Source organism: Eubalaena glacialis, unplaced genomic scaffold (assembly GCF_028564815.1).
Source record: "Eubalaena glacialis isolate mEubGla1 unplaced genomic scaffold, mEubGla1.1.hap2.+ XY H_3, whole genome shotgun sequence".
NCBI lineage: Eukaryota > Metazoa > Chordata > Mammalia > Artiodactyla > Balaenidae > Eubalaena > Eubalaena glacialis.
In genome coordinates, this window is record NW_026871157.1 from 2011282 (window position 1) to 2039073 (window position 27792).

The following is a 27792-nucleotide window of genomic DNA, read 5'->3' on the forward strand; positions in this document are numbered from 1 at the left end:
CTCTAGTTGTGTCAAGCAGGGGCTACTCTTCGTTGTGTTGCATGGGCTTCTCATTGAGGTGGTTTCTCTTGTTCTGGAGCACAGCATCTAGGCACACAGGCTTCAGTAGTTGTGGCACACGGGCTCAGTAGTTGTGGCTCATGGGCTCTAGAGCGCAGGCTCAATAGTTGTGGCGCATGGGCTTAGTTGCTCCGCAGCATGTGGGATCTTCCCAGACCGGGCTCAAACCCATGTCCCCCACACTGGGAGGCAGATTCTTAAGCACTGTGACACCAGGAAGACCCCAATATAACATTTAACTTGTAATAAACTGCCACTGTGTCAGGCCCAATGCCAAGAACTACACATAAATTTTCTTCCCTATCACAAAATGCAGTATCCCAAAAAAGTACTTCCAGCAAGGGCACCATTTAACAGAATAATGAATACCCTCTTAAAAAAAAAAGGAAGGAGAGGAAAAAATTTTAAATACAATCTTGAAAGTTACAAAAACATTAATTTCAGGACACTGGAAATAGATTAAAGAAAAACAACTCAGAAGCTTTTATTCTGGAGAAGCTGCTAAAGCTTCAACTATAGAATGTATACTTAACAGATATGAAGTCAGCAGCTTTGCTACATAAAAGGTCAAATGCAAATGGCGAGTTAGTGAAAACCCATAGTCATACAAGGTAAAAGTAACAAATATGACAGTGGGTGACAAAAACTCATGGCTTTTCTAGCTTTAGTTTGCAGCCTCAGTGTGGGTTGAGCAGCACATAAGCACATCATGGCTGATAAGAAAGTACACATGTAAGGGAAAGATCCAAGACAGCCTCAAGTGAAAGTCAAGGGAGACTTAAAAACTGCAACTTTTGGGGACTTCCCTGGTGGCGATAAGAATCTGCCTGCCAACGCAGGGGTCATGGGTTCGATCCCTGATCCGGGAAGATCCCACGTGCCATGGAGCAACTAAGCCCGTGCGCCACAACTACTGAGCCTGCGCTCTAGAGCCCGCGAGCCACAACTACTGAGCCCACGTACCCCAACTACTGAAGCCTGCACTCTAGAGCCCGTGAGCCACAACTACTGAGCCCGCATGCCCCAACTACTGAAGCCTGCACTCTAGAGCCCGTGAGCCACAACTACTGAGCCCGCGTGCCCCAACTACTGAAGCCTGCACACCTACAGGCCATGCTCTGCAACAAGAAGCCTCTGCAATGAGAAGCACTCGCACCGCAACAAAGAGTAGCCCCCGCTTGCCGCAACTAGAGAAAGCCCGCTTGCAGCAACAAAGACCCAAAGCAGCCAAAAGTAAAATAAATTTTAAAAACTGTGACTTTTAATGTGTTCTGCAAGCCACACATAATTATCCTGCACAGAACAGAAGGTTCATGGGTTTGAGGTATCTTTAAATTTCTGCCCCAACTATGGACTATGAAGGCAGTAAGACAACTTCTACAGAGTTAAAACAGAAAAACAAAAATTTTTAATATCGTGCAGACATTCACAGAGGAGACAGTTCCACATTGTAAATCCAGCCCCCCACCAAAGAAACTTGCTATAATACTTATCTAAAATGTCCTATTTTTACTCAAAAATTACTAAACACATAAAAAAAGAGGAAAGTATTACCTGTATTAATTAAAAGAAAAAAAAAAAGGTCAACAAAAACTGACCCCAAATTAATCTATATATGTAGATTAACTTCAAAAGTGCTATTACAAACATATTCAAAAAGAAAATTGTGTCAAAGAAATAAAAGAAAACGTGCTCAAATTAATAAACACATCCAGAATCTAAACAAATTAAAAGCCATAAGAAAGCAGACAGAAATTAGAGCTAAAAATATTATTTTTATAGTTACAATGAAAAGCTAAAGTTGATATGCTCAACAGAAAGTATGAAATAAGCAAAAGAGCCATTAAAATACATTTCATACATCAATATGATTGTCCAATCCAAAACAATTACAATACTTAACTTTAAAAAAAGAGTTTCTGACCCCTATGGAGATAATGTCGAGCATTACAACCTAGCTGTAATGAGAATCCCAGGGGAGAGGAAAACGGTATAGAAAAATATTTCAAGTAATTACCACAGAAACTTCCCAACTTTTATTTCTTTTTTTAAAGATTTATTTAATATATTTTTTTTATTTTGGCTGTGTCAGGTCTTAGTTGCAGCACACAGGATGTTTCGTGTGGCACACAGGCTCTTCGTTGTGGCGCACGGGCTTCTCTCTAGTTGTAGCATGTGGGTTTTCTCTTCCCTAGTTACAGCGCACAGGCTCCAGGGCATGTGCTCTGTAACTGTGGCGCGCGGGTTCCAAAGCACATTGGCTCTGCAGTTTGCGGCACGGGGGCTCTAGTTGTGGCGCACAAGCTCAGTAGTTGTGGCACTCAGGCGTGGGATCTTACCCCCTGACCAGGGATCAAACCCTCATCCCCTGCATTGGAAGGTGGATTCTTTACCACTGGACCACCAAGGAACCCCACAACTTTGATTTTTGAAAAATTAAGTACAGATCCAAGAAGCTAAAGAAAGTCCAGAGACTAAAACTAAACAGAACTAGACGTAGGTATATCCACAGGCAAACTGTTAACAGCCAAAAACAAATCAAACATCTTGAAACCAACAACAGAAAAACGACTTATTACGTTGAGAGGCAGAAAATGATCTCATTACTGGCTGGCTTTTCATCATTAAAACCGGACATCAGAAGGCAGTGCAATGACATATTCCATGTTTAGAACTGATACCTACCACACAAGAACTGTGTCGTAAAGGCAGGAGGAACATCAACAAAATGTACTACAAAAAAAAAAAAAAAAAAAAAAAAATGTACTACAGTAGTCCACCCTTACAGTTGGGGGATATGTTCCGAGACCCCAGTGGATGTCTGAAGCCTATATACACAACTGACCCTTGAACAATGCAGGGGTTAGGGGCACCAACCCCCAAGCAGTCAAAAATCCAAGTATGAGTTCACCATCTGTTGGCCCTTCCTATCACCAGTTCTGCATCCTCAGTTCTGTACTCAAGGATTCAACCAACTTCCATTCATGTACCCCTATAGTATTATACATATTAACTGTGTAAAAAAAAAGAATTAAGTGAACTCTGTAGTTCAAACCTATGTTTTTCAAAGGTTTATTGTACTATGGTTTTTTCCCAATACATATGTAACAAACATTGCAATTTGGATATTTTCTTACTGTGCCTAATTTATAAACTGCTGGAATCACTACTTTCCTACTTTGGGGCCATTAATAAGTAAAATAAGGGTTACTTGAACATAATTACTAGGACAGTCAATCTGATAACTGAGAGCGCTACTAAGTGACTATGGGGTAGGTGGCATTTACAGCATGGATACATTGGACAAGGGATGATTCACATCCTGGACAGGAGGTAGCAAGACAGGGAGAGATTTCATCGTGCTACTCAAAACAGCACACAATTTAACAATGATGAATTATTTCTGGAATTTCTCATTTATTTTTGGATTGCAGCTGACTGAGGGTAACTGAGACCAGAGAAGCAAAACCAGGAATAAGGGAGGGGTTACTGTATTCGTAAGAGGCAAAAACTGAAAATAACCCAATGTTCATCGAATGATAAATGAATAACCAGAATGTGGCATATCCACATAATGGAATATTAGCCACAAACAAGAATGAAGTACTGATACATGATACAACATGGATGAACCTTGCAAACCTTATGCTAACTGAAAAAAAACAGACACAAAAGGCCACATATTGTTTGTTTTTTAAGGGGTGAGCAGAGAAGGGCCACGGGTAGCAATTGCCGGGGTTTTTTGGTGGGTGATGATGAAAATGTCCAAAATCAGGTAACAGTACAACCACACATTTTGAATGTACTAATATTAAGCACTAAACTGTATAGATTTAAAGTATTAAAGTGGTGAATTTTATACTATGTGAATTTTACTTCAATAAATTTTAAAAGATACAACTAGAAAAAAAAAAAAAAGGAGGGACTTCCCTGGTGGTACAATGGATAAGACTCGGCATTCCCAATGCAGGGGGCCCGGGTTTGATCCCTGGTCAGGGAACTAGATCCCACAAGCATGCTGCAACTAAGGGTTCACATGCCACAATTAAGGAGCCCACGTGCTACAACTAAGGAGCCAGTGAGCTGCAACTAAGGAGCTCGCCTGCCGCAACTAAGACCCGGTGCAACCAAATAATTAATTAATTAATTAAAGGAATAAAAAATGAGAGAGACAGGAAGCAAATAAAAGACTAGGTATCCTTAAGTTGAGACTAAATGTGAACGGTATACACATTCCAAACAAATGTCAGAGATGCCAGACTGGACTTGGGAAAGAGCCAACTACAGGATGCCTATAAAAGATACACTTTGAATCCAAGCAAAAAGCTGGGAAATGGTAAACTATGAAAACAAAAAGCACACAAGAGGACTCCCCTGGTAGTCCAGTGCTTAAGACTATGCGCTTCCACTGCAAGGGGCGCTGGTTCGATCCCTGGTTCGGGAAGTTCCACATGCCACGCAGTGCAGCCAAAAAAAGGAAAAAAACATGTGGAAAACAATTCGTTCCTCAAGATTTAACTCTGAATTACCGTATAACTCAGCAAATCCACTTCTAGGTATATATAAAATCTGTACTCCTGGGTACCGACTAACACAGTCTTTTAGGTGTATTTTAAGTTATATACGGCCATGTTAAAAAAGGGGAGATGGGGTGGGAACATAATGTAAAACAGTCCTGGAATATGGGTCCAAGATGATCATTATTAAATATTCCCAAGTATCCTTCCAAAAATCTGTCAGAGAACTTCTTAAACTGATCAATGAATACTCGTTAAAAAGTCTCAAGATAAAAAACTATAGCATAAGTAAATATTACTACAAAATGACCCCAGAGAGGAACAGAGCCTACAACAGATTATCCTTTAAGCTTCTAAGAGCTAAAATCTTAATTTTAAATTATGTTTTTTAAAATAATATTAGAAAGTGCTTCGATATGCTCTAAATCAAGAAAACAATTACCAAGAAACGTTATCGTGCTGAGAAAGAGCTATTCAAACTTTAATTTGTTAAACTGATCTTTACTGTGAACTTTTAAAGCACTGTATACTTTCCTTCTTCACCAACATTCTGGGGTCTTTGTCTTACATCACTTAAGGGGTAACACACTCAATATAATGAAAGGTAACAGAATATGCCACCCCAAAAAAGCCGCTGGCATAGATAGGATTATTTTGAAGTGTTTGCTCTTGAGAAGCCACAGACCCAAGAGTATCTCTGCAAATGGAGTAAAGTTGTCAGTTGTAAACATAAGGAACATTTACATTTATAAGGGAAAACAACACTCTAAGGATGTCTCCCTTTTGGTACCAGGAAGACATAGAAAACTCTAAATCACAAGAAACTATCATCAACAGACAGCACCCCAGATTTAAATCTACATAACAACCTTAACTTCTGTTTCCATGCTTTTCCCTCTTAACTTGCCTCCACCCCCAACATCTTTTTTGCCTTAATCTGTAAATGGTATTTAAGGTGGTGGCTTGGGCCATTTTGGAGTTATTCAATTTTCCTGGGTATCTCTCATGTATACAGAGGTACACATGTTATCAAACTCTTTTCTCCTGTTAATTTACCTTCTATTACAGAGGGATTTCAGCCAACAACCTAGAAGAGTAGAGAGAAAATGATTTTTCCTCTCCTACAGTAGGCAGAAATATCTATTATCTCTATGGATTAAAAAAATCTTGCACTTATCACACTTTACTTTTTATTGCTCTGACTTATTATCTCAATTTATAAGCCAATCATTTGAAGATTCAATGTAAGTTCACAGATAGCAATCATTAAATAACCTACATTAACAACAGTCTGTAGAGAAATCCCTTGTGGTCCAGTGGGAGGACTCGTTAGTGGTTAGGACTGCAGTGGCCTGATTTCAATCCCTGGTCAGGGAACTAAGATCCTGCAAGCCACGTGGCGTTGCCAAAACAAACAAACCCCACAGCCTATAAATGTGCAGGTAGGCCTTAATTTGTCAACTCAATATTATAAGTTTTCTTAATGTAAATTAGCTCTCTGGACACCTCATTGCAAAAATATTAGTATCGTTCATTTAGCATGAGTTGCAAATAGCTCAAAGCATCACAAGATGCAATGCAAAAACAAACTTTAAAATAAAAAATCATGTAACCAATGTCAAAAAAAAAATAGTCTGCATTGATTCCGTAGTTGGCCAAGCACTAAAACTTCATTTTTGTTTAATGAGTGAAGGCTTACAAATTTTATGACCCAAGTCACAACAATTCCTATCTGACAAAACAGTTTTATTCATATCTTAATAAGAGTGTCAAATATTCCCCACTTTATTCAATTCTAAAAAGAGCTACTTGGGACTTCCCTGCTGCCGCAGTGGTTAAGAATTAGCCTGTACGGGTTCCATCCCTGCTCCAGGAAGATCCCACATGCCTTGGAGCAACTAAGCCTGTGCACCAAAACTACTGAGCCTGTGCTCTAGAACCCGTGAGCCACAGCTACTGAGACCATGTGCTACAACTACCGAAACCCTAGTGCCCAGAGCCCGCGCTCTGCCACAAGAGAAGCCACCACAATGAGAAGCCCTCGCACCGCAGCGAAGAGTAGCCCAACTGGCTGCAACTAGAGAAAGCCCACACACAACAAAAACTCAAAAGCAGCCTAAATAAATAAATAAATAGAGCTATTTCATTTTTAAAAAGAAAGCCGAAACTAAGTAAGTTTCCATTGGGACCTCCCTCGTGGCGCAGTGGTTAAGAATCCACCTGCCAAAGCACAGGACACGGGTTCGAGCCCCAGTCCGGGAAGATCCCACATGTCACGGAGCAACTAAGCCCGTGTGCTACAACTACTGAGCCTGCTCTCTAGAGCCCGCGAGCCACAACTACTGAGCCCACGTGCCACAACTCCCAAAGCCCGCATGCCTAGAGCCTGTGCTCCGCAACAAGAGAAGCCACCGCTATGAGAAGTCCGTGCACTGCAACAAAGAGTAGCCCCTGCTCGCCGCAATTACAGAAAGCCCACACATAACGACAAAACCCCAACGCAGCCAAAAATAAGTTCATTAATTAATTTTAAAAAAACAAAGAAAGTTTCCATTTATAACCTGTCAGTTCTGAATTGTGCCTATATATGAAAACACTTCCTATAATCTCTTCTGGTCTTTATGACTAGTGTTATACCAAAATTTTATACTAACATTCCTACATAATGCCTAGCCAAAACTTTGTCTAGTAAAGTGCACTGAAACGATAATGGTTTATAATACAACTTTCCTAACAAGAAAATAGTTTTTAATGCCTCAAATTAAAGACAATTTCTAAATAGCAAAACATGACATTTCTATTGTCACTTTTTTTAACCCAAACAACTTTCTTAAAATGGAAGTGAATATAGGGAATTCCCTGGTGGTCCGGTGGTTAGGACTTGGCACTTTCACTGCTGTGGGTCGCCCCACTCCTGTCCCTCCCTTGCTCAGTTCAATCCCTAGTCAGGGAACTAAGATTCCAAAAGGCGCGAGACTCAGCCAAAAAAAAAAAAAGGAAATTAATATATGCTTAAATGTCAGCAAACAGAAAATACACATAATGTAAGGGTACCTTAAATATCACCACTGAAATATTACTGTATAAAAAGCCACTTCTGAAACCATTTAAATAAATTTTTCTCCATGCATTAAGATCAAATCTAGAAAAATGCATGCTTCAATTTTTTTTTTTATAAACTTATTTATTTTACTTATTCATTTTTGGCTGTGTTGGGTCTTCTTTGCGGTGCGTGGGTTTCTCATTGTGGTGGCTTCTCTTGTTGCAGAGCACGGGCTCCAGGCGCACGGGCTTCAGTAGTTGTGGCTCGCAGGCTCTAGAGTGCAGGCTCAGTAGTTGTGGCTCACAGGCTCACTAGTTGTGGCTCCCAAGATCTAGAGAGCAGGCTCAGTAGTTGTGGCGCATGGGCTTAGTTGCTCCATGGCATATGGGATCTTCCCGAACCAGGGCTCGTACCCGTGTCCCCTGCATTGGCAGGTGGATTCTTAATCACTGCGCCACCAGCGAAGCCCTTCAATCAATTTTAAACCACTTCCATTACTCAAAAACTTTTAAATGTCAACTCTTCTAAAACTATCCTTCAGGGCAAAAAGCACATTGTTTTTGGTGGTGGTGTTTAAATATGTATGTACGTATGATTTATTTATTTGGCTGCGCCAGGTCTTAGTTGCGGCATGCAGGATCTTTGTGGTGGCATGCAGGCGTGAGGGCTCTTAGTTGTAGCATGTGGGATGCAGGATCTAGTTCCCTGACCCAGGATGGAACCCGGGCCCCCTGCATTGGGAGCATGGAGTCTTAACTACTGGACCACCAGGGAAGTCCCACACACATTGTTGAATAGTAAACAAACTACAACTTCCCTACTAATCTTTTTACTGGTTAACATAATTACCCCAAAAAAGCAAAATTTCAATAACACGATGTAGATCAGGGGTCCCCAACACCCGGGCCACACACCAGTACCAGTCCTGGGCCTGTTAGGAACCAGGCCACAGAGCAGGAGGTGAGCTGCGGGCAAGTCTGAACCATTCCCCCACCCCCACTCCCACCCCCGTGGAAAAACTGTCTTCCACAAAACCAGTGCCTCGTGCCAAAAAGGTTGGGGACTGCTGCTGTAGGTAAGACTAAAAACTGAGAAAGATACTTCTAAACAAACAACAGTAGCAATGGGTAACTCAGCAATCATCAGACTACATTCCCCCAGCATTCTTTTAAAGCAACACTATATTAGTAATATTCTGCCAACTAAACAATGTCATTTGTCATCTGTCTCTACAAAGACTGAGCCACTAGCCATGGCAGTTACTGACCTTCAACGTCCCGGAAAGGAGTTCAGGGTGGAGAACAGGCATGAGGCACTCTGTGCTCTGGAAAAAACTGGCAAAGCAGGGCTTCAGATAGTTAAGATATTTTCAGGAGAAAATTTTATAAACCCAATTTCTTGAATCTTCCCATACTTAGGAAAACACTTAAATCATTAAGATATTTGTGCCTCATGAGTAGCAGTAAACCTTCTACCAAGATACATACTGACCTCCCCTCTTACCTATACAAAGCAGTTCCTCAGGACTGAGAGGCTGTCTCCCAGGCTAGAGTCCTCAGTAAGGCCCCAAATAAAACAGAAACTCACAGCTCTCAGGCTGTGCATTTTTTATTTCGGTGGACAATTCTATTTCAACTCTATCCAACATAAAATCAATCCAAAGCATTTTCTAAACTGCAAGAAAAGTCACTGTTGATAATTTCTGTTAAAAGGCCTAGTTAATTAAAATACACTCATTTAAAAAGAAGTTGAAATATGGGTATTCCCTGACAGTCCAGTGGTTAGAACTAAGATCCTGCATGCCACATGTTGCAGCCAAAAAAAAAAGTTGAAATATACGTTACCATAAGATTAAATGTTAGCACTGGTTAAACTGCACCCTAGTTAAGGTCATGTGATAGTTCAAAAATTTTGATTAAGTAATGACTAGCTGTTTACAGCTTATTTTTAAAGTATTACTAAAAGCAATACATTAATAATTTATTTTTCAATCTAAAATTCTGAACACTGTATATTATGGCAATCCTTCAAAAATTCTTATATTTCAGAGTTTTAAGCATCTATTATTAAACAATTCTAATGGTACGTAACAACATTTACACTTAAAAATTTTTTTTCAGAGACAGAGAAGCTAACCTTGGTTAGCACCAAAGGTGCTTGGGAGAAAGCACCCTTGAAGACTAGGAAAGTTGAGAGAAAAGAGCCTAATTCAAACACAGGCTTTGAGGAAATATGTCCAACTTGTCAAGCTGTACATATTAAAATACCAGCAGTTTTAGTTTATGCCAATTATAACTCAATATAGCCAGAAAGGGAGGGAGATGCATCCATGAGGTTGCTCACATAGCCCAGAATATTTCGCTGCACTTAAGTTACTTTAGTATTAAAGTTAATGAGTCTTCATTAGGAAAAGGTAGGAATTCACAAGTTACAAAACTAAATGTTAATCAAGTTAATTATTTATTTCCATTTCACTCAAAACATTTACAACAGTTTAACAAAATGTAACATTACTCAAGCATTTTATGAAGCTACAAATCTTCCAAACACAATGAAACTTCAAGCCTTCTATTAAAATGTTACTGTAATTTGAGAAAGACATGCTCACCTTCACAATTAATAATTGAAGGCAGTTCCTTAAAATTTAAACCCGATACTGCACAGTATCTGAACAGTTCACACCAAATTCCTATCCAACATTTAGCACCACTAATTGAGAATTTATCTGAACTCATGCATATGGATATTTAAAGTTCTGAACACATAAAACATCACAATACTTTTTGTCATTATCATAACCAAAGTAATAGATTTGCCCATTCTTTTCCAAATTACCATCAGTATACTCAACTTGACCAACCTTGAGTTAAAGGATCAAGTCACACTGATGCAGTATAAAATAACATTCTGGGAGGGTGGGAGGGAGCGACACACAAGAGGGAAGAGATATGGAGATATACGTATATGTATAACCGATTCACTTTGTTATAAAGCAGAAACTAACACACCATTGTAAAGCAATTATACTCCAATAAAGATGTTAAAAAAAAACAAAAATTAAAACCACTATGAAATACCACAGCACTCTCACTAGAATGAGTTAAATAAAATGCCTGAAAAAAAAAAAAATAACATTCCCCTAAGGTCAGAATTTTTTCAGTCTATTGCAATAACTTTGAAAATAAAATACATACTCAATATTTTTAAAGAACAACTATCAAGAACAACAATCACTGCTGCTTAAATCGTATCAGAGCTAATCAATATTTATTTTGCCAGTGATAATTTTAATGGAGCAACTATTACCTACATGATGAAAGTTTAATTCAAGTTTTATCAAATGGACTAGATTTAGTGAAAAAATTATTACAGTTCAGTTCGTGGTCATTATTTGTCTTCAAAACAAATACAAAAGTGAGATTACAGGTAAGAGAAAGTAGATTACACAAATTCAAACTAAAGATAAGAATCATGGCAGGAAAAACATCTTAAAATGAAAATTACTTAATTCCTTTTCAATTGCATTACAAACTATGAGAAATCCACAGCTATCAATTTCAGCTAGAAAAAAATATCTAATGGAAGCAACATTTGTTGCACAATTACCAACTTTTATGGAACCAGCTGACAACAGAAAATACTTTAACCAAATTTTGTTCAGGAGACAGAAAATGACAGAGACTGAAAACTAGAGGGCCTTTGTGCAATCGTTTACATAAGATTAACTAAATGGACTACAGCACAATGTTTATGAATGCTGCTGTAAAGTTTGGTAACGATACAAGAACTCTACTTTTAAACAATAGTGCTTAGTTTTTATTGAGCACCATTGAGCTACTCAAGCCTACGCGAAGGCCTACTCATTGCTACTCTTTCCTTGTTTTTATCTCCTCCCTCCCTCAAAGCTCGCCTCGTCATTTCTCCACCCACTATTTCCCGCCATCTTGGCCAACAGGGGCAGCCATTAACTAAATGACAATCTCAACAACTTTTCACACAAACAAACGTGAAAAGCTCCCTGGTCTCTGTCAGACACAAGAAACAAGGCTCCAGAAACAACACGATCATAAAGTGGCATTCACAGCAATATTCTCTGCAGTTAGACGCAAACAAGTAAACAAATCACTTAACTTCAGATCAAACACGTATCAATCAGTGTACTGGTCAAATACCCTATTTATACTCTTGACTGCTCTAAAGTACTGCAAGTTACACATTCTGAGAACAAGGATATAAGAAAGCTTAAAATGCTAAAATTAGACGTCAAAGAAAAAACTGCGAAAGGAAAAAACTCCGCAAGTGATATATCAGTCTGATAATTTTTAAACTGCACACATTCAGGATCTTGTGATGCTAAAATTCAGACATCATTTCCTAACGAAAATGCCCCCAAACAACTGTTACGCCTAGTCACAAAGCGCGGCCCTCTCTGCTTCTCAGGCTACGACTCAGAATTTCGCAAAGCAGCAAGCGAAGTATTTTTTGCAAAAATAATTTTTCACTTTCGACCACAGCGAGGTCTGATCCGCCTCAGGAGCCGCGGGAGCCAAAGCCCACAGAGAGCGAACGAAGAACACTGTAGGTCCGAGGTTGCCTTACCTTCACCAAAAGGGTCTTAGTCCTGGCGCCATCTTCGTGAAGGCTCACGAACCCAAAGAGTCGACTATGGGAAGAAAGACACGCGACTTGTTAACGCTCGGGTAAAGCCACTGACCCGTCCCTTCCCGACCCCAGCGACCGCTGCCTGGCGGCCGCCACCGGAGGCAACCCGAGCTCGGGTCTCCCAGAACAGCGGCTCCAGCCCGTGTGGAGGCAGCTGGGTGAATGACTGCGGTCCGTACCTGTCCAGTCCACTAAGTGCCTCACTCTCTTCGGCTGTCAAGCTGAGGGACCCCTCCTTGGTCTCGCTGCTCGGTTCTACCGCCGCCATTTTCTTTCCCTCATCACCAAAAGCAGCGGCGGCGGTAGCTACCGACACTCCGCAAGATTTCATGTAAACGCAATAAATGTAAAACTCCCAACGCTGAAACCTACCAACCCCCAGTCCAGAGCTCGAAAAGACGCCCTAACCTCCAGAGACTGGCAAACCAACTTTACCACCACCACCTGCTCCGATACAGGTGGCGGCGACGAAAAATCCCAAGGTGACAGCAAAAGCAAGGGATGCGGAGCTAGGCTCCGGGAGTCACATCGCGGGGTTCGCGGTGACAGCAGAAAAAGCGGAACCTCGCTGTAATGGAAGAATTTCTTAGAATCACAAACTTCGCCAGCACCAGCACAAAGTTGTTGTAACCGTATCACAGGGCGAACCCCAAATCGCCGTCACGTCCGCACCCCCAAAGCCGGGCGCCGCCAATTGACGCGAACGGTTCTTTTCACGTGACCTTTGTTGTCTTACGCCAGTTGCGGCTCCACAGAACTTGCTAGATACCAGAAGCCGACCCAACCAGGGGCCGGAAGGGGAGGAAATTCCCGCTGGTAATTGGTTAGCTGACGCGTCAGTTGCGGAAAGGGTAGTCACCAGATTTAGCAAAACGTTCGGGTGTTTAAATTACACCCTTGTTGAAAAGGGAGGATCCGGGCCTTGCTACTCGGTAGCCCAGATGACCAAGGAAGGCAGTGGTGGCGAATGATGAGATCAGGAAGTGCGTCCTCGAGGCGGACTTAAGTGCGCCTCGAGGACGGATAAATCTCCTTTACCTGTCCCTTAGCACGAGGTGTTACATGGCGGTGGGACTCCTCAGGGGCTGGTTCACATTATTTGCAACTAGTGTATGGCACTGATCTCCGCTCCCAGAACGTGAGACTTTTGGCATCTCTGGGAAATAACGACCCCGCGGCCCGGACTCTCCCTGCCCCGTTTCCTTTCAACCTTGTGGTAACAGAAGAGGTTAAGGACCTTAAGATTTCAGCCCACTTACCAGTCGGGAGGGAATTAATAGTTTTCCCTGCGGTCTCCTGGGCCCACCCAATGGCACTCCACACACTGTTACTGTCTAGGGCACTTATCCCAAAGTGGGGCGTTAATCCGAGCTGCTGTAAATAAATACTATAGTTGTCAGAAAAACTAGGCCTCTGTAAAAATTACTCTTTTCAAAAGGAAAGTTGCATAATATTTCATGTAACATCTTTTACAGCTGTACCTCCACTGGTTAAGGGTAGAAAAATGCTAATTTTTAATAGGTATCTTAAGAAATACCTGATTTTATTTGTTGGGGGTAAATAAATTTCCCTTGGTCCGAAATAGACAAGATATATTTAAACTTTGACTTAAAGAGGAGGACAGGGCTTCCCTGGTGGCTCAGTGATGAAGAATCTGCCTGCCAATGCAGGGGACACAGGTTCAAGCCCTGGTCAGGGAAGATCCCACATGCCATGGAGCAACTAAGCCCGTGTGCCACAACTACTGAGCCTGTGCTCTAGAGCCTGCGAGCCACAACTACTGAGCCCAGGCACCACAGTTACTGAAGCCCACGCGCCTAGAGCCTGTGCTCTGCAACAAGAGAAGCCACCGCAATAAGAAGCCCACGCACCACAAAGAAGACCCAGTCGCTGCAACTAAAGCCTGCGCACAGCAACGAAGACCCAACGCAGTCAAAATTAAATAAATAAATAAAGAGGAGGACAATTCAGAGATAGTTACCTCAATAAATTCTAAGACATTTAGTGAGGAGCTCTGGAAACCCTACTATTTTGCACACATGCACATATTTTCATTATTCTTTGGTGGGTAGTAACTATGGTAACTCCAGTTCTGTAGTTTATAGTCTGTGTTTAATTACTTTCTCTGAAACACCTCTACTGTATTTTCCTTTATTCTGTTTTACTTGAATGATTACAGATTCCTCAAGAATTTAAATGCCTGTATTAACATAAGTAAATTTATTATAATAAGAGAACCTTAGACTGAGAAATTTTTGATATTTATACACACATTTGCACAAGGAGAAATACAGATATTGTAGAATGTATAGATCATAATTTATACAGATCTTAAAAGGTCACATAACAAAATCATAATTTATCTAGACGTACAAGTAGACCTAAAGGTTATCCTTTACACTGGCACCAAAAATACTTTCAAAACTTTTTACAGGCAAACCTAACTTTTTTTTTTTTTAATCCATCTGGTTTATTGGCCAAGAGCTAAAATTTTGGATCTAACTGGCACCCCTTCTTCAGTTAAATTGCCACTGAAGAAGGTCAAGGAGACAACTTCAGAATTGGGTTGGGAGAGGGGTAAGCATGGAGAGGCTGGGATGGTGGTGGGAGGTTCGGGGCTGAGCCCCTCAGGAGTAGCTGCCTGGCCCTCCCAGGGGGATGACGAAGACCAAGATGTCATCCCCAGAACCCAGCTTGTTGCTGGGGAGATGCCAACCATGGTCCCAGGGGGGTGCCCCGGGCCCCCCCCTGGGACCAGAGCTTGGGCCAGAGCTGTGTACCTGCTGGGGTCATTAGGCTCATAGGCTGACAGCACCCTGTCCACAGTGGCAGCTACCTCACAGTCACTGGTGACATCTCACAGCCCATCTGTTTCCAGGACTAGCACATCATATGGGCAGTGCTCATACTGTGTCAGGTCATACACTCGTACCTCAGGGAAAGAGGAGAGGAAGGGCTTGATGGGCAGGGTAGAACTGCAGACCCTGAGGTTGTGGTCTCCCAAGCCCCGGGTCACCCCAATGGTGGCCATCATTCGAGCCTTTTTGGCCTCCCCACAGACCAGAGGAAACATGAGATCCTCCAGCTCGATCTTTTTGTAGGCCTAGCCAGTCATGTTCTGGTCCTGGTACAGCATCCTCTGCCCCAGCTCCTTAGGCTGAACTCTGCAGGGGAACTCAAGGTGGGTGAATTCACCACCCAGCAACTCTGGTTTCAGGAAGCCAAGCATCTGAAGATGCTGGCGCTCAGTCTCCGGGGTAAACTCCCGGGACATTGGAATGATTTCTCCATTCTGGACAAGGATGGCTCTGCTGTCACCTGCACTGGCTACGTACACCTTGCCTAGCAAGTAGACCACAACCAGTGCACAGCAGGCCCCCTCCACTTGGTGGCCACACCGCTCCTGGGCCATCTGCTCATCCATGAACTGGAAGGCATTCTCAATGGAACCCACTACCAGGCTCTCATGAGTCACTTCCTTCTGCAAAGACCATCAGGACTGAGGACCAACAAAGTGAGAGGAATCAGAAGAACCTGGAGCCCCTGGGGTGGACGGGAGGCAGAGGGGAGGTGGCGAGGGGTCCTGGAGTATCTCTACCAGGTCCTTTAGCTGCTCCTGAATGTGGCGATGCAGGAGCCTAGAGGCCATTTCAGCAGCTCACAGGCAAACCTAACTTTTACCAATGTTCCCAATTCTTACTGGTGTCATGAAGCTTGTGACATTTTTTTTTTTTAATAAATTTATTCATATATTTTTGGCTACTCTTGGTTGAGGTGCCCAGGCTTCTCATCACAGTGGCTTCTCTTGTTGCAGAGCACAGGCTCTAGGTGCACAGGCTCAGTAGTTGTGGCACATGGACTTAGTTGTTCCACGGCATGTGGGATCTTCCCTGACCAGGGCTTGAACCCATGTACCCTGCATTGGCCAAATAATGGAAAAACTTGGACTAGATCACCTAAATGCGGAAATTTTCAAAATAAGAGATCATAAAATAAGCTTTAATTTTTTTAACACATGAAATAGTGCCAGTAGTATTTCTCATACACACACTCTCTGATAGTCCTCTGACAGGAGGACTATCAGAAGAGATTTTCATTGTTTGTAATAAGGTACACTGAGTATCCTGAAAGACATTCTGCCTCAAAAAAATAAAAACTCAGTTCTTTAAATATCAGCTTTGTCCCAAAATAATGTAAGGGCAATTCTCAGTGAACAAGAAAAAAACATACTGACATCATCTTTGTAACTGCCTTGCAGACTCTGCAACAAAGAGCAAGGGAGAGTAGGGGCAGCTGTCCCAAAATCTAAGGAGTGTTATTTTAATAACAAGACGAGAAGAAACAAAGATCCTTAAAAAAAAAAAAAAAAAAAAAAGGGCCTTTAAAAGTCAGTTAGTTAGTTAGTTAGTTATATGTATATTTAGTAGAAAAAAATGACAGGAAGAAGGAAAGACAAGAGACCAGGTTGGTGATGAGGAAACTTATTATAGCATTTCTTTGGGGTGGGAAAATGAGTCTTGCATGAGAAGAGTTATAACCTATGTTTGTCCTTACAAAGTCAATAAAAATTAGTCCTGGCCTTCTTACTGGAATGCCTTCAAAAATCAAAAGTAAATTGATCTGATACATACAGAAAATGAGTTTATGCAAAAGTATATATAACACAAGGAAACAATCCCATTACAGTAAGCAAACAGTAAAATTAAATCCAATAGCCTAGAATTTAAAGTTGTAAATGAAAAAATGTTGCCTGCCATATTAGTAATCAAAGGATGTTGCTGCCATTTAGCCACTGCAGCCGCCCCCAGCAGTTTACCGCGATGGGAATCATGATGGGAAAGAACAGGATACTGGCTCTATAAAGTTAAGGTGCATATCAAAGGAATGATTTCAGTGAGCCTACACCCTTGCACCTTCCCATACATAAAAAAGTGCTAACTTTGTTAACTTGAGATATTGCTTTTCTTTAATTAACACTAATCTTTTGATGTTCTCACTACCTGGTCTTTGTTGCAAAAACCCCTATATATCCTGGCTCTTCCCTTACCTCTTCAGAGAGTCTCTTCAGAGGCTGCCTCCTGGGCTTGAGTCCTCAGAAAGTCTGCCCACTAAAACATAATTCTCAACTCTTAGGTTGTGCATTTTTTTTCAGTCAGCAAAGAGATAGAACTTTCTGGTAAAAAAGAAACGACAGCCCCAAAATGGAATCTCTTGTGCTAAAACCCAGTCTTAAACCAAGACTTAACTGAGCTTCAGACTCTCTCGGGAATGTGACCTTTCATCATTCAGTCTGGAATTGCCTGGCCAGCACCGGTAAGATAATCAAACTGATAGACCCCCACCTTCACCCACAGGAAGACAACTTTGCCTGAAATAATTCTTTCTTTTGTTTGTGACTTTCTTGTCCCACCCCTTTCTGTCTTAAATAGCTTTCCTTTGTATTTGCTAGGTGGGATGCTGCTCAGTTAATGAATCCTTGAGTAAAGCCACTAGGATCTTCACGTTTTCTCAGTGAAATTTTCTCAGTTAAATTTGGTATAACATTTCCAGAGTGCTATCCGGATTCTAAAACAAGTATGTTTAAAATCAAGAAATATTTAAAATAAAGAAATTTTAAACATCGAAAAGACTTCAGATTGGATACAATTTCTTTTTTTAAAGAGAGTAAGATATTTTTAAAATGAGAATTTCACCAAAAGGAAATTATAGTCACAAAATTTAAGAAAGAAATGTACAAGTTATAAACAAAATTCTAGTTAATAAAGTATTAGTTAACTAAAAAGTAAATTTAGGGATTCCATAGGCAGAAAAATAACCTAGATACAGAAATGAATCTGAATGGATCATTGACCTAAAGTTAAAAATGCAAAAGTATAAAAATTCTAGAAGGAATCATAGATGAAATTCTATGTGATCCTGGGTTTCATGATGAATTTTTAGATACAACACCAAAAAGTATAATGCATGAAATTAAAAAACTGATAAATTGATAAAAGTCCACACAAAAAACCTGCAAGTGAATGTTTATAATAGCCTTATTCATAAGCACTGAAAACTGGAATCAACTAAGATGCACTTTAATAAGTGAATGAATGAACCAGAAAGCTATAGTACCTGTATACAATGGAATATTATTCAGCACTTAAAAAGGAATGAGTGGGCTTCCCTCGTGGCGCAGTGGTTAAGAACCCGCCTGCCAATGCAGGGGACATGGGTTCAAGCCCTGGTCTGGGGAGATCCCACATGCTGCGGAACAACTAAGCCCGTGCACCACAACTACTGAGCTCTGCGCTCTAGAGCCCATGAGCCACAACTACTGAGCCCACATGCCACAACTACTGAAGCCCACAAACCTAGAGCCCATGTTCCACAACAAGAGAAGCCACTGCAATGAGAAGCCCACGCACCGCAACGAAGAGTAGCCCCCTGCTCGCCGCAACTAGAGAAAGCCTGCACAGCAACCAAGACCCAACGCAGCCAAAAGTTAATTAACTAATTAATTAATTATAAAAAATTTTTAAAAAAGGAATAAGTTATCAAGCAATGCATACATCGATGAGTCTTAAATTTCTATGGTAAAAGAATTCAGTATGGAAGGGCAACTTACTGTAAGATTGCACTTATATGACATTCTAGAAAAGACAAAACTACAGAGACAGTCATCCCCAGGAGTTTGGAATGGGGAGAAGGTTGAACAGAGAAAACAGTGGGGATATTTTTGGAGATGAAACTATTCTGTATAATTCTGTAATGGTAGATACATGACACTATGCATTTGTCAAAACTTATAGAATTTTGCAGCACAAAAGGAGAATCTTTATGTTCGTATATACACATGCACAAATATTTAGGTGTCAGAAGAGGCTTGTGTGGAATGCAAAGTGCCAGGAAAGACTCTAACTATATTGCAAAAGTGTGAAACAACCACACTGAAGAGAGAAGAGGGAATTGCTTACCTAAGTAACTTTGGAAATGAGGTGGGGTCTGTAAAAGTAAAGGCAAAAGGAACTGTACAGAAACAATGTACAGTAGTTGATAAAGTTGCTTCCCATGGGGGTACGGGTTAACAATTTTGAAACCACTATATGGGTATAATGAAATTAAACAATTAAGCAAATAGATGGTGAAATAGTAGGCACCAGGGTCTCACTACTGGAGTGAGAGGTTACAGATAAGCAAAACGAGGAGGCTTGAATGATCTCTATGATAATTGATTAGAGCTGGACATATAATTATGAACTTTTAGCTTAATTTAAGGTATCTTAATAGGGATATAAAGTAATTGTAGATACAGGTATATGCACAACATAATTTTCACATATATATTTCCTTGCTCTATAAGGATAGGGCGACTAGAAACCTTGACTAGTAGCAATAGCAGCCCCAGTACCTGGATCTTGGTTTCTAATATTATTCTCTAGTAAAAGGATATTTGGCTCCTTGGAAAATTGGGTGATTAAAGACTGGGGCAGGAAATATATGAGACAATGAGATGTGTCTTGAACATCTAGCAGTAGCAAAAAGTAAAGAAGTGCTAAAATCAAAGATGAAAATATGTCAAAGAGACACAGGAGCCAGCAGAAAAAGTTGCCAGTACTCCAAGCATGAACAATTTAAGCAATTAAATAAATATAGTAGTATGGATTAAAACTCAAAACACTAAGTAAATATGAATCCATATTAATATAAATAAAAGATTAAATAAATAAATGTGGAAAAATAGACAAATCTGTGCAGATGAATTTTAAATAATGTATTGGAAATACGCTGACTTCAGGAACCTGGAACATTAACTCCATATTCTACTCTTTACTTGAACTGGTAACATGTCAACACAAGTAGACTGTGACAGGTTATGCACGTCAAATGTAGTACCTACAGCAACACCAAAACAAAAAACAAAAAAACTACATAAATCTACAAATTTATTTATAAATAGACCAAAATACAAGTCTAAGCAAAGTTCAAATCACATACTGTATAAACTGATGTATATAACTTCTTGCAATGACAAATTTTAGAAATGGGGACAGATTAGTAGGTACTAGGATGAGAAGTATGGTGGGTGTTCCTGTTTGGGAGTTGTGAGATGAAGATCTTTGCGGTGATAGAATACTTTTTTTTATACTTCTATATCTTGATTGCTGTCCTGGTTACACAAATCTACATGTGTGATAAAATGGCATAGGACTCTGTGCACATCAGTTTCCCAGTTTTGATATTGTCCTGTAATGTATGTAAAATGTATCCACTGGAAAACAGAATAAAGGGTACATCTATATCATGTTTATAACTTCCTGTACATTTATAATTATTTCAAAATAAAAAGTTTTAGAAATGAAACAAAAGGCCAGTACAAATTGTATTAAAACCTGAATTGAACATTCTTACTATATTTCCAGTAGTATAATTTTGGGAGGAGGTACCACACAGTTGTTCTATGTTTTAGTACTAGAAATGTCAAATATGGTACTGTCAGTTGATAGGTATTCAAATAGGTCTTCTATTAGTTCATAACTCCCAATTTTTCCTGATGTGATTTCTCCATAACTCTAAAGAATCATATTAACAAATGCATTTATCCCAAATATGGATTGATGTTTGTTACCTCCTACAAGGCTAAGCAGTGAGATCTAAATTAAAATCCAAAAGATTCAGGTGTACCACAGGTATTAATGGGGTATTACAGGGAATACCCCATTATAAAGAGAAAGGCACCTCCTTTCCCTTTACAAACCTTTCATACTCTGCCTCACAATTGTTATTATCACACTTAGGGTTTATTAACCTCAAAACAGTGTCAATATTCTAAAAACAAAAACTACGTGGAATCCTCTTACTGTCTTTGTTAAAGTCGGCAGTGTTAATGCAGTTTCGTTTTATTTATCCTAGAAAAGTATGTCAAAGACTAGGAAAAGTTTAGAGAATAGCAACAGTGTTCAATAGAATATTCAGTAGAGATTTTTTTCCTTGGTGGGGGGTGGGAGTGGAATCAGATTATAGAATGAAAACAGCACATTTCTGGTAGTATGACATATTAGAAGCCCTAACTGAATATGCCAATTGAAAAACATAAAACACTGGAGAAAGTATTTTTAAAATCCTCTTAAAACATATTTTTGTGCTGCTCTGACAGGAGTAGTAGGAATTTGCAGATCTCCAGCTTATCTGAACAGTATCTCAAATTTAATATATTAAAGAGTATTTACCAGCAAATGTGCATCATGTGGAGAATTCCTCATCTCTATCAATGACAAATGCAACCTTAATTGTTTAAGCAAATAAGCTTGGAGATATCCTCAACAGTCTATCACACTTCATATTCAGTCAGGAGATACTGCTGTATCTACCTTCAATCTATCTGAAAGTGGAGTGTTCCTATGAAACCTTTACTAGGCTGAAAACTGGAAAGAAAAGAAACAATTACATTAGGACATATGTTTTTAAAGGAGGCACAGTACAAATCCAGACAAAGCATAGACGCTCACAGCACAGTTCAAAATTATAGCAGTTTGATTCTGAGATACTATTCCAGGGGAAACAGCTTTGTGGTATTGTTCTTTGTGTTGCTCAGGGTATGCGCTGACTCTGTAATGGCTCACTACAAACATACATGAACGCCATTTTTGCTTTTAAGAAAAAAGGCAAAAATTCTCTTCAGATTTCTTTTGGTTGGTGAAAACAGATACTAATGTAGGTATTTCATAAATGCAGAATGGCCTAAAGCAAACTTCTGGAAAGAGGATGCCTGTGTATTCAGAACCCAATACTTCCTGGAATTTACATTGTTATCACCCTGTATGAGCCAAATGTCATTTCTAGGTCAGATTATAATACGGTACTAATTGGTTTCCCTGCTTCCATTCCTGCTCCTTACAACCTTTTGTCAGTGCGGTAGCCAGGGAGACTTTCAACTTTACCGGGATCTTTTCACTTCCCTTCTCAAATCCTTCAGAGATTCCCCATCTCAGAGTAAAAGCTAATGTTCTTACAATGGCCTACAAGACTTTACATGATATGCTCCTATTTAACTCTGTAAACTCATCTCTTTTTCCTGATCATTCTTGGCCTACTTGCTTTTTCTTGAACACAGCCAGGGATACTTATGCCTTAGAATCTTAATACTGGTTCTTCTTTCTTCCTAATGTCCATGTAGATGTCACATCAACTCCTTCAAATCTTTGTTCAAATTCCTCCTATTCAATTAGGTCTATATGCCTAATCTAGTAAAGTTACAGTCTTCCCATTTTCTCTCATAAATTCCAGTCCTCTTTTTATACTGCTCCAGTTTTGTTGTTATAGTTTATCAATTTCTTAGTTTAATTTTGTACATTATTTATTTTTTGTCTCTTCACACTAGAATGTAAGCTCCTCTAGTACCATGATCTTCATATTGTTCATTGATATACCAAAAGCACATTGAATAGTGCCTGGCACACAATAGGAGTTCAAGAAATATTTATTTATAAGCAAATTAATCCCAAAGGCAAAAGTGATTGAGGATTCTTGTGAAGTAAGTTAATAAGGTACCATCTTTCACTGTGAGAGTCTTTGCTGAATAATGAGGAATTTTACTTTTTATTATTTTTAAAATATATATATATATTCTTTTTTTTAAAGGGCTGGTGAGGTGTGGTGGACTCTCAGAGCCAGGCTGTAAAATCCAGACCCATTTTTGGCTTCACTGTGGCCCGTGGCGATCTTTCATTGTGGTGCGTGGGCTTCTCTCTAGTTGTTGGTGCATGAGCTCTGTACTTGCGACGTGCAGGCTTAGTTGCCCCGCAGCAAGTGCGATCTTAGTTCCCCTGCCAGGGATCGGACCTGCGTCCCCTGCATTGCAGGACAGATTCTTAACCACTGGACCACCAAGGAAGTCCCTAAGCACAAATTTTAACTTCCACTTTTATGACTCTACGATACGCAGATACCAAGATCTAAAAGGGAAAGACTCTAAAACTAGGAAGTTAACAGCAATACCCTGAACAAAAATACCCTGAACAAAAAGGTGAGAGAGAAAGAAGCTAAAAGCTTGCTCTCACTCAGGTTTTTTAGTTGAATTCACACCTATGTGATGTATATTTAGGGACAGAATTTTGTTTAGTATCCACATCACTGGCAGAAGAGAATGTATGAGAAAAACAGAGAGAAACAATAGTGTAAATGATGGTCCAAGAACAATGGGTAAGAATCTTCCATAACTGTCATCATTGGGAAGTCCAACAAATTTCAAGCAAGGTAACGTACAAAGAAATTCTCATTGTTACCACATAGTGAAACTGCAATAAGTCAAAAGACAGAGATCTTAGTAACTATTCTAAAAAAGAATAAAATAGCAGATCCTACAAAAAATAACCATGGGGATTTCTCTGGTGGCACAGTGGTTAAGAATCTGCCTGCCAATGCAGGGGACACGGGTTCCAGCCCTGGGCCAGGAAGATCACACATGCCGCGGAGCAGCTAAGCCCGCGTGCCACAACTACAGAAGCCCGTGTGCCTGAAGCCACACACAACAAGAGACGCCACTGCAATGAGAAGCTTGCACACCAAAACGAAGAGTAGCCCCTGCTCGCTGCAACTAGAGAAAGCTTGTGCGCAGCAACGAAGACACAATGCAGCCAAAAATAAATTTAAAAAAAATTTTTTAAATAAAAAATTACCATGAGGTGAATGCATGGCTGTTTAACAGCAAAAATTGACATGAGAAGATAGAATAATAATATCTTTAATGGAAAGAGAAAGAGAGACAGAGAAACTGACTGACTCTAACTAGAATTCTGCATCCAACAGAACTTTTTTTTCACCCAGATAAAAACCATCAACGGACCAAGCTGGAGAAATTCAAATGATTGTCAATGAAAATAATCAATAACCAATCCATAATAAGAATTGAGGAGAGTTTTATTTCAGCCAAACTGAGCCTATAGCCCATGTGACAGCTTGTCAGATAACTCTGAGGAATTGCTCCAGAGAAGCAGGGTTTTCAGCACAGTTTTATTTCTTGTCAGAACAAAGAACATCAGACATGTCAGGGGTACATTCTTTTAAGGTTTAAAAAAAATACATAAAAATAAAAGTGAGTGACCTGGCACCTGGGGAAAAATTCTTATAACAATTTTACTGAGATATAGTTCACATGGCAAGCCATTCATTTAAAGTATATAATGCAATGGCTTCTTTCAGTATATTCAGAGAGTAGTGCACGTATCACCACAATCTATCTATTTATTTATTTATTTATATTTAAGTACAGTTGATTTACAATGCTGTGCCAATCTCCGTAATATAGCAAAGTGATTCAGTTATACACAGAGACATTCTTTTTATGTATATATTCTTTTCCATTATGGTTTATCCCAGGAGATTGGATATAGTTCCCTAATCTTTATGTTTAACATGGACATTTATTATGTCTGGTCAATGCATCCTTTTCTTTAATAATTAAAGCATATGTTCAAAGTACATGTGATAGCCCACAAACATAGTTAGAAAAGATATATTCTGAAAAGATAACAATTTAATTGATTTCAGAATAAACAGCCAACCTCAGAGGTGCTGACCTCAAGTCAATTGAATCAACAGCTTAAAATTTTTCCCACAAAGAAACACACCATACCTATAGAGCTCTACCATTGCATAATACATAATATTCAAGGAATAATTAATTCTAGTCTTATTACTGAGTAAGGCTTGCTGCCTGGTGTAGAAGACAATATTTTTACCTTTGAGAAAAGAAAGAGCTTTATTTCATGGTCCATCAGGGAGGAGACAAGAGGCAGGGCTCAAATCTGCCTCCCTAATCTGAGGTTTGGTTAAAGTTACATGAGTTAGGGAAGGCAAGTTGGTGTATGGAAGTGCTGGTGGGGCAGATTTTGACTGGAGGAATTTACACTTGGTCATTTATGGTAAGATATGGAATGTTGGATTTCAGCCCTACATCTTCTTGGACAACAGACCCCTTTTTTCTGAAAGAGTTCCAGCAGTCAGGTTCCAGTCATGTTTCAGTTTTCTTGGTTGTGTAGGGAGAAAATGTGGGTTCCAAGAGTTAATTGAGGAGGGTTTTCCTTCTCTGTGTATGCCCAGGTGACATGCCTAGCAGGTTTGGCTTTGCTGCATCTGCAAGACAACTAGACGTCCTGTAATGGACACAATAGGATCAGCTTGAGCTGGTCCCATGGTTATAGTTTTATACAAAATTCTTCCAGAGAATAGAAGAGGGAGTTATCACTACCAATTTAAAAAGATTAATGAGACTTTAATAGATAAATAGATTTTTAAAATGCTTAACTAATTACTAGCAAACTTTATTCAGCAATGTGTGATAATTTCAGGTTGAGCTTATCCCAGGAATACTAGAAAGTGCTTATTGTATTAATGAAAGACCAGGTGCAATTTACCAACCGTCTTCCTGAGAACACTGTATAGTGTGCTATGCATAGTATATTTCACTTAAATATATATTTGTTTGAAGGCATCAAAGAGCCAAAAGGGCAGTGCAGAATCACAGGGCCAAGTTCTGGGGAAAGATTGAAATAGAGAGAGTACTAACTACTGAGAAGACTGGTAAGAGGCTTAACTGGGCTTATTATAGCTTTGTAAGTACAAGGAGACAGAAATTGGAATCCAGAAACCATCAAAGCTGAGGATGGGGGATATGGAGTAAATTCTTGCCTTTTTGGGTGGATGCTTACAAGGCTGCATCCTACAAAACAGGATAAACTGGAAAAGGCTGGACCACATACTGACTTTAGCCTAGCTTTAAATTCTCCTAGACACTGAAATTGAAGAAAGATTATTACAAATGTCTTGTGTTCCACTTCCCTAGCAGAAGCAAGTAGAAATGCTCTCTGCAAAATATATTATTGTCCTCAGATTGTAATTACTTATTCACATTTTCAAAAGCAATGACTAACTAAGAAAAATAAGGCAAAAATGTACTTCTTGTTTCCACGTCCAGCGTGTAAGAAGTGGAAGTCAACCCTCCACCTAACAGAAACTTTTTTAAAAAAGCGGGCATACTGGGCTTCCCTGGTGGCACAGTGGTTAAGAATCCTCCTGCCAATGCAGGGGACTCGGGTTCGATCCCTGGTCCGGGAAGATCCCGCATGCCGTGGAGCAACTAAGCCCGTGAGCCACAACAAGAGAACCCACTGCAATGAGAAGCCCGCGCACAGCAATGAAGAGCAGACCCCGAGCACCACAACCAGAGAAAAGCCCACACCTGCAAAGAAGACCCAACACAGCCAAAAATAAAATAAACAAATAAATTTTTTAAAAAATGCTGGCATACTGAAAAATCGACTTTTATTTTTTATAAATTTGTTTATTCATTTATTTATTTTTGGCTGCATTGGGTCTTTGATGCTGTGCATGGGCTTTCTCTAGTTGTGGCGACCAGGGGCTACTCTTCATTGCGGTGCGTGGGCTTCCACGGGTGAAACTCTCCATGATTGTTTCATTTTGATGGATTATTTATTAAACCTTCCTGATGACTCGCAAGAATCTGCCTTGACCAGTGCTGATCTTTCCTGGTTTACTGATGGCTGTGACTTTAAACATGAAAACAGTAAATTATGTGCCGTGTATGCAATATCAATCCTATTGAAGTCATTGACACTTGCTTTTGACCACTTCAGCCCAACAAACTGAATTCTATGCCCTCACTCCACGATGTATTCTACCTAAAGGTAAAACAGAAAACAACAATACTGATAGTTGATATACTTATGGGGATAGTTCACGACTTTGAAATGTTATGGCAACAATGAGGTTTCCTTACTTCCAGTGGAGAAAAAATTTAAAATGGCCCTGTGTGGAACTTCCTTGGTGGCAGAGTGGCTAAGACTCCATGCTCCCAATACAGGGGGCCCGGGTTCCAGCCCTAGGTGTCACATGCCACAACTAAGAGTTCACATGCCACAACTAAGGAGCCCATGTACTGCAACTAAGGAGGCAGCGAGCCGCAACTAAGGAGCCCGCCTGCCGCAACTAAGACCCAGCACAACCAAATAAGTAAATAAATAAATAAAATAAATATTAAAAAAAAAAAGAAAGGAAAATGTCCCTGTGTCCAAAATTTGTTGGATGCCATGCTCCTGCCAACAGCTCTGCCTATCATTATAGTTCCTGGACATTCTAAGTCCAACTGGTAGCCAAAGGAAACCACCTCACTGAATTTCTGCAAAAAGCACAGCTCTTATGAAGTCCATAGACCAGACTTCTGTCATTGTTCAAAATATTATTCCCTTTGGTGCAGACCTAAGGGAAAATAACCAGGGAAATGTAGCAGTTTTCAGCCCACTGAAATAAAAACCAAATTGGAAATTTTAAAGCTGGTGGTACCATGAAGGAAAGAAATTCTTATTGGGACCAAATAATAAGCCAGTCCCACCAGAAAACCTAAAATTTCCATTATTAACTGCTATATATGAGTTAACCCATTGGTCTAACATTCATGCATCAATATTAGTAGGGAAACATAGGCAAGTCTACAAAAAGCACTTATCTTTCTTG

General features: G+C 39.9%; 1 protein-coding gene and 1 pseudogene across 1 annotated transcript in view; both read right to left on the reverse strand.

Moving 5' to 3' along the window:
- Positions 1-12996, reverse strand: part of LOC133083007 (lysine-specific demethylase 6A-like) — a 157723-nt gene extending 144727 nt beyond the window's left edge. Inside the window, exons 1-2 of the mRNA XM_061179670.1 lie at positions 12462-12996; positions 12220-12283 (exon numbers count right to left, since the gene is read on the reverse strand). Of these exons, the coding sequence (XP_061035653.1) occupies positions 12220-12283; positions 12462-12613 (216 nt within the window). The 5' untranslated portion in view covers positions 12614-12996. The remainder of the gene's footprint in view (positions 1-12219; positions 12284-12461) is intronic.
- Positions 12997-14909: 1913 nt separating this feature from the next.
- Positions 14910-15931, reverse strand: LOC133083001 (protein phosphatase 1J-like; annotated as a pseudogene).
- Between the last annotated feature and the right edge of the window lie 11861 nt (positions 15932-27792).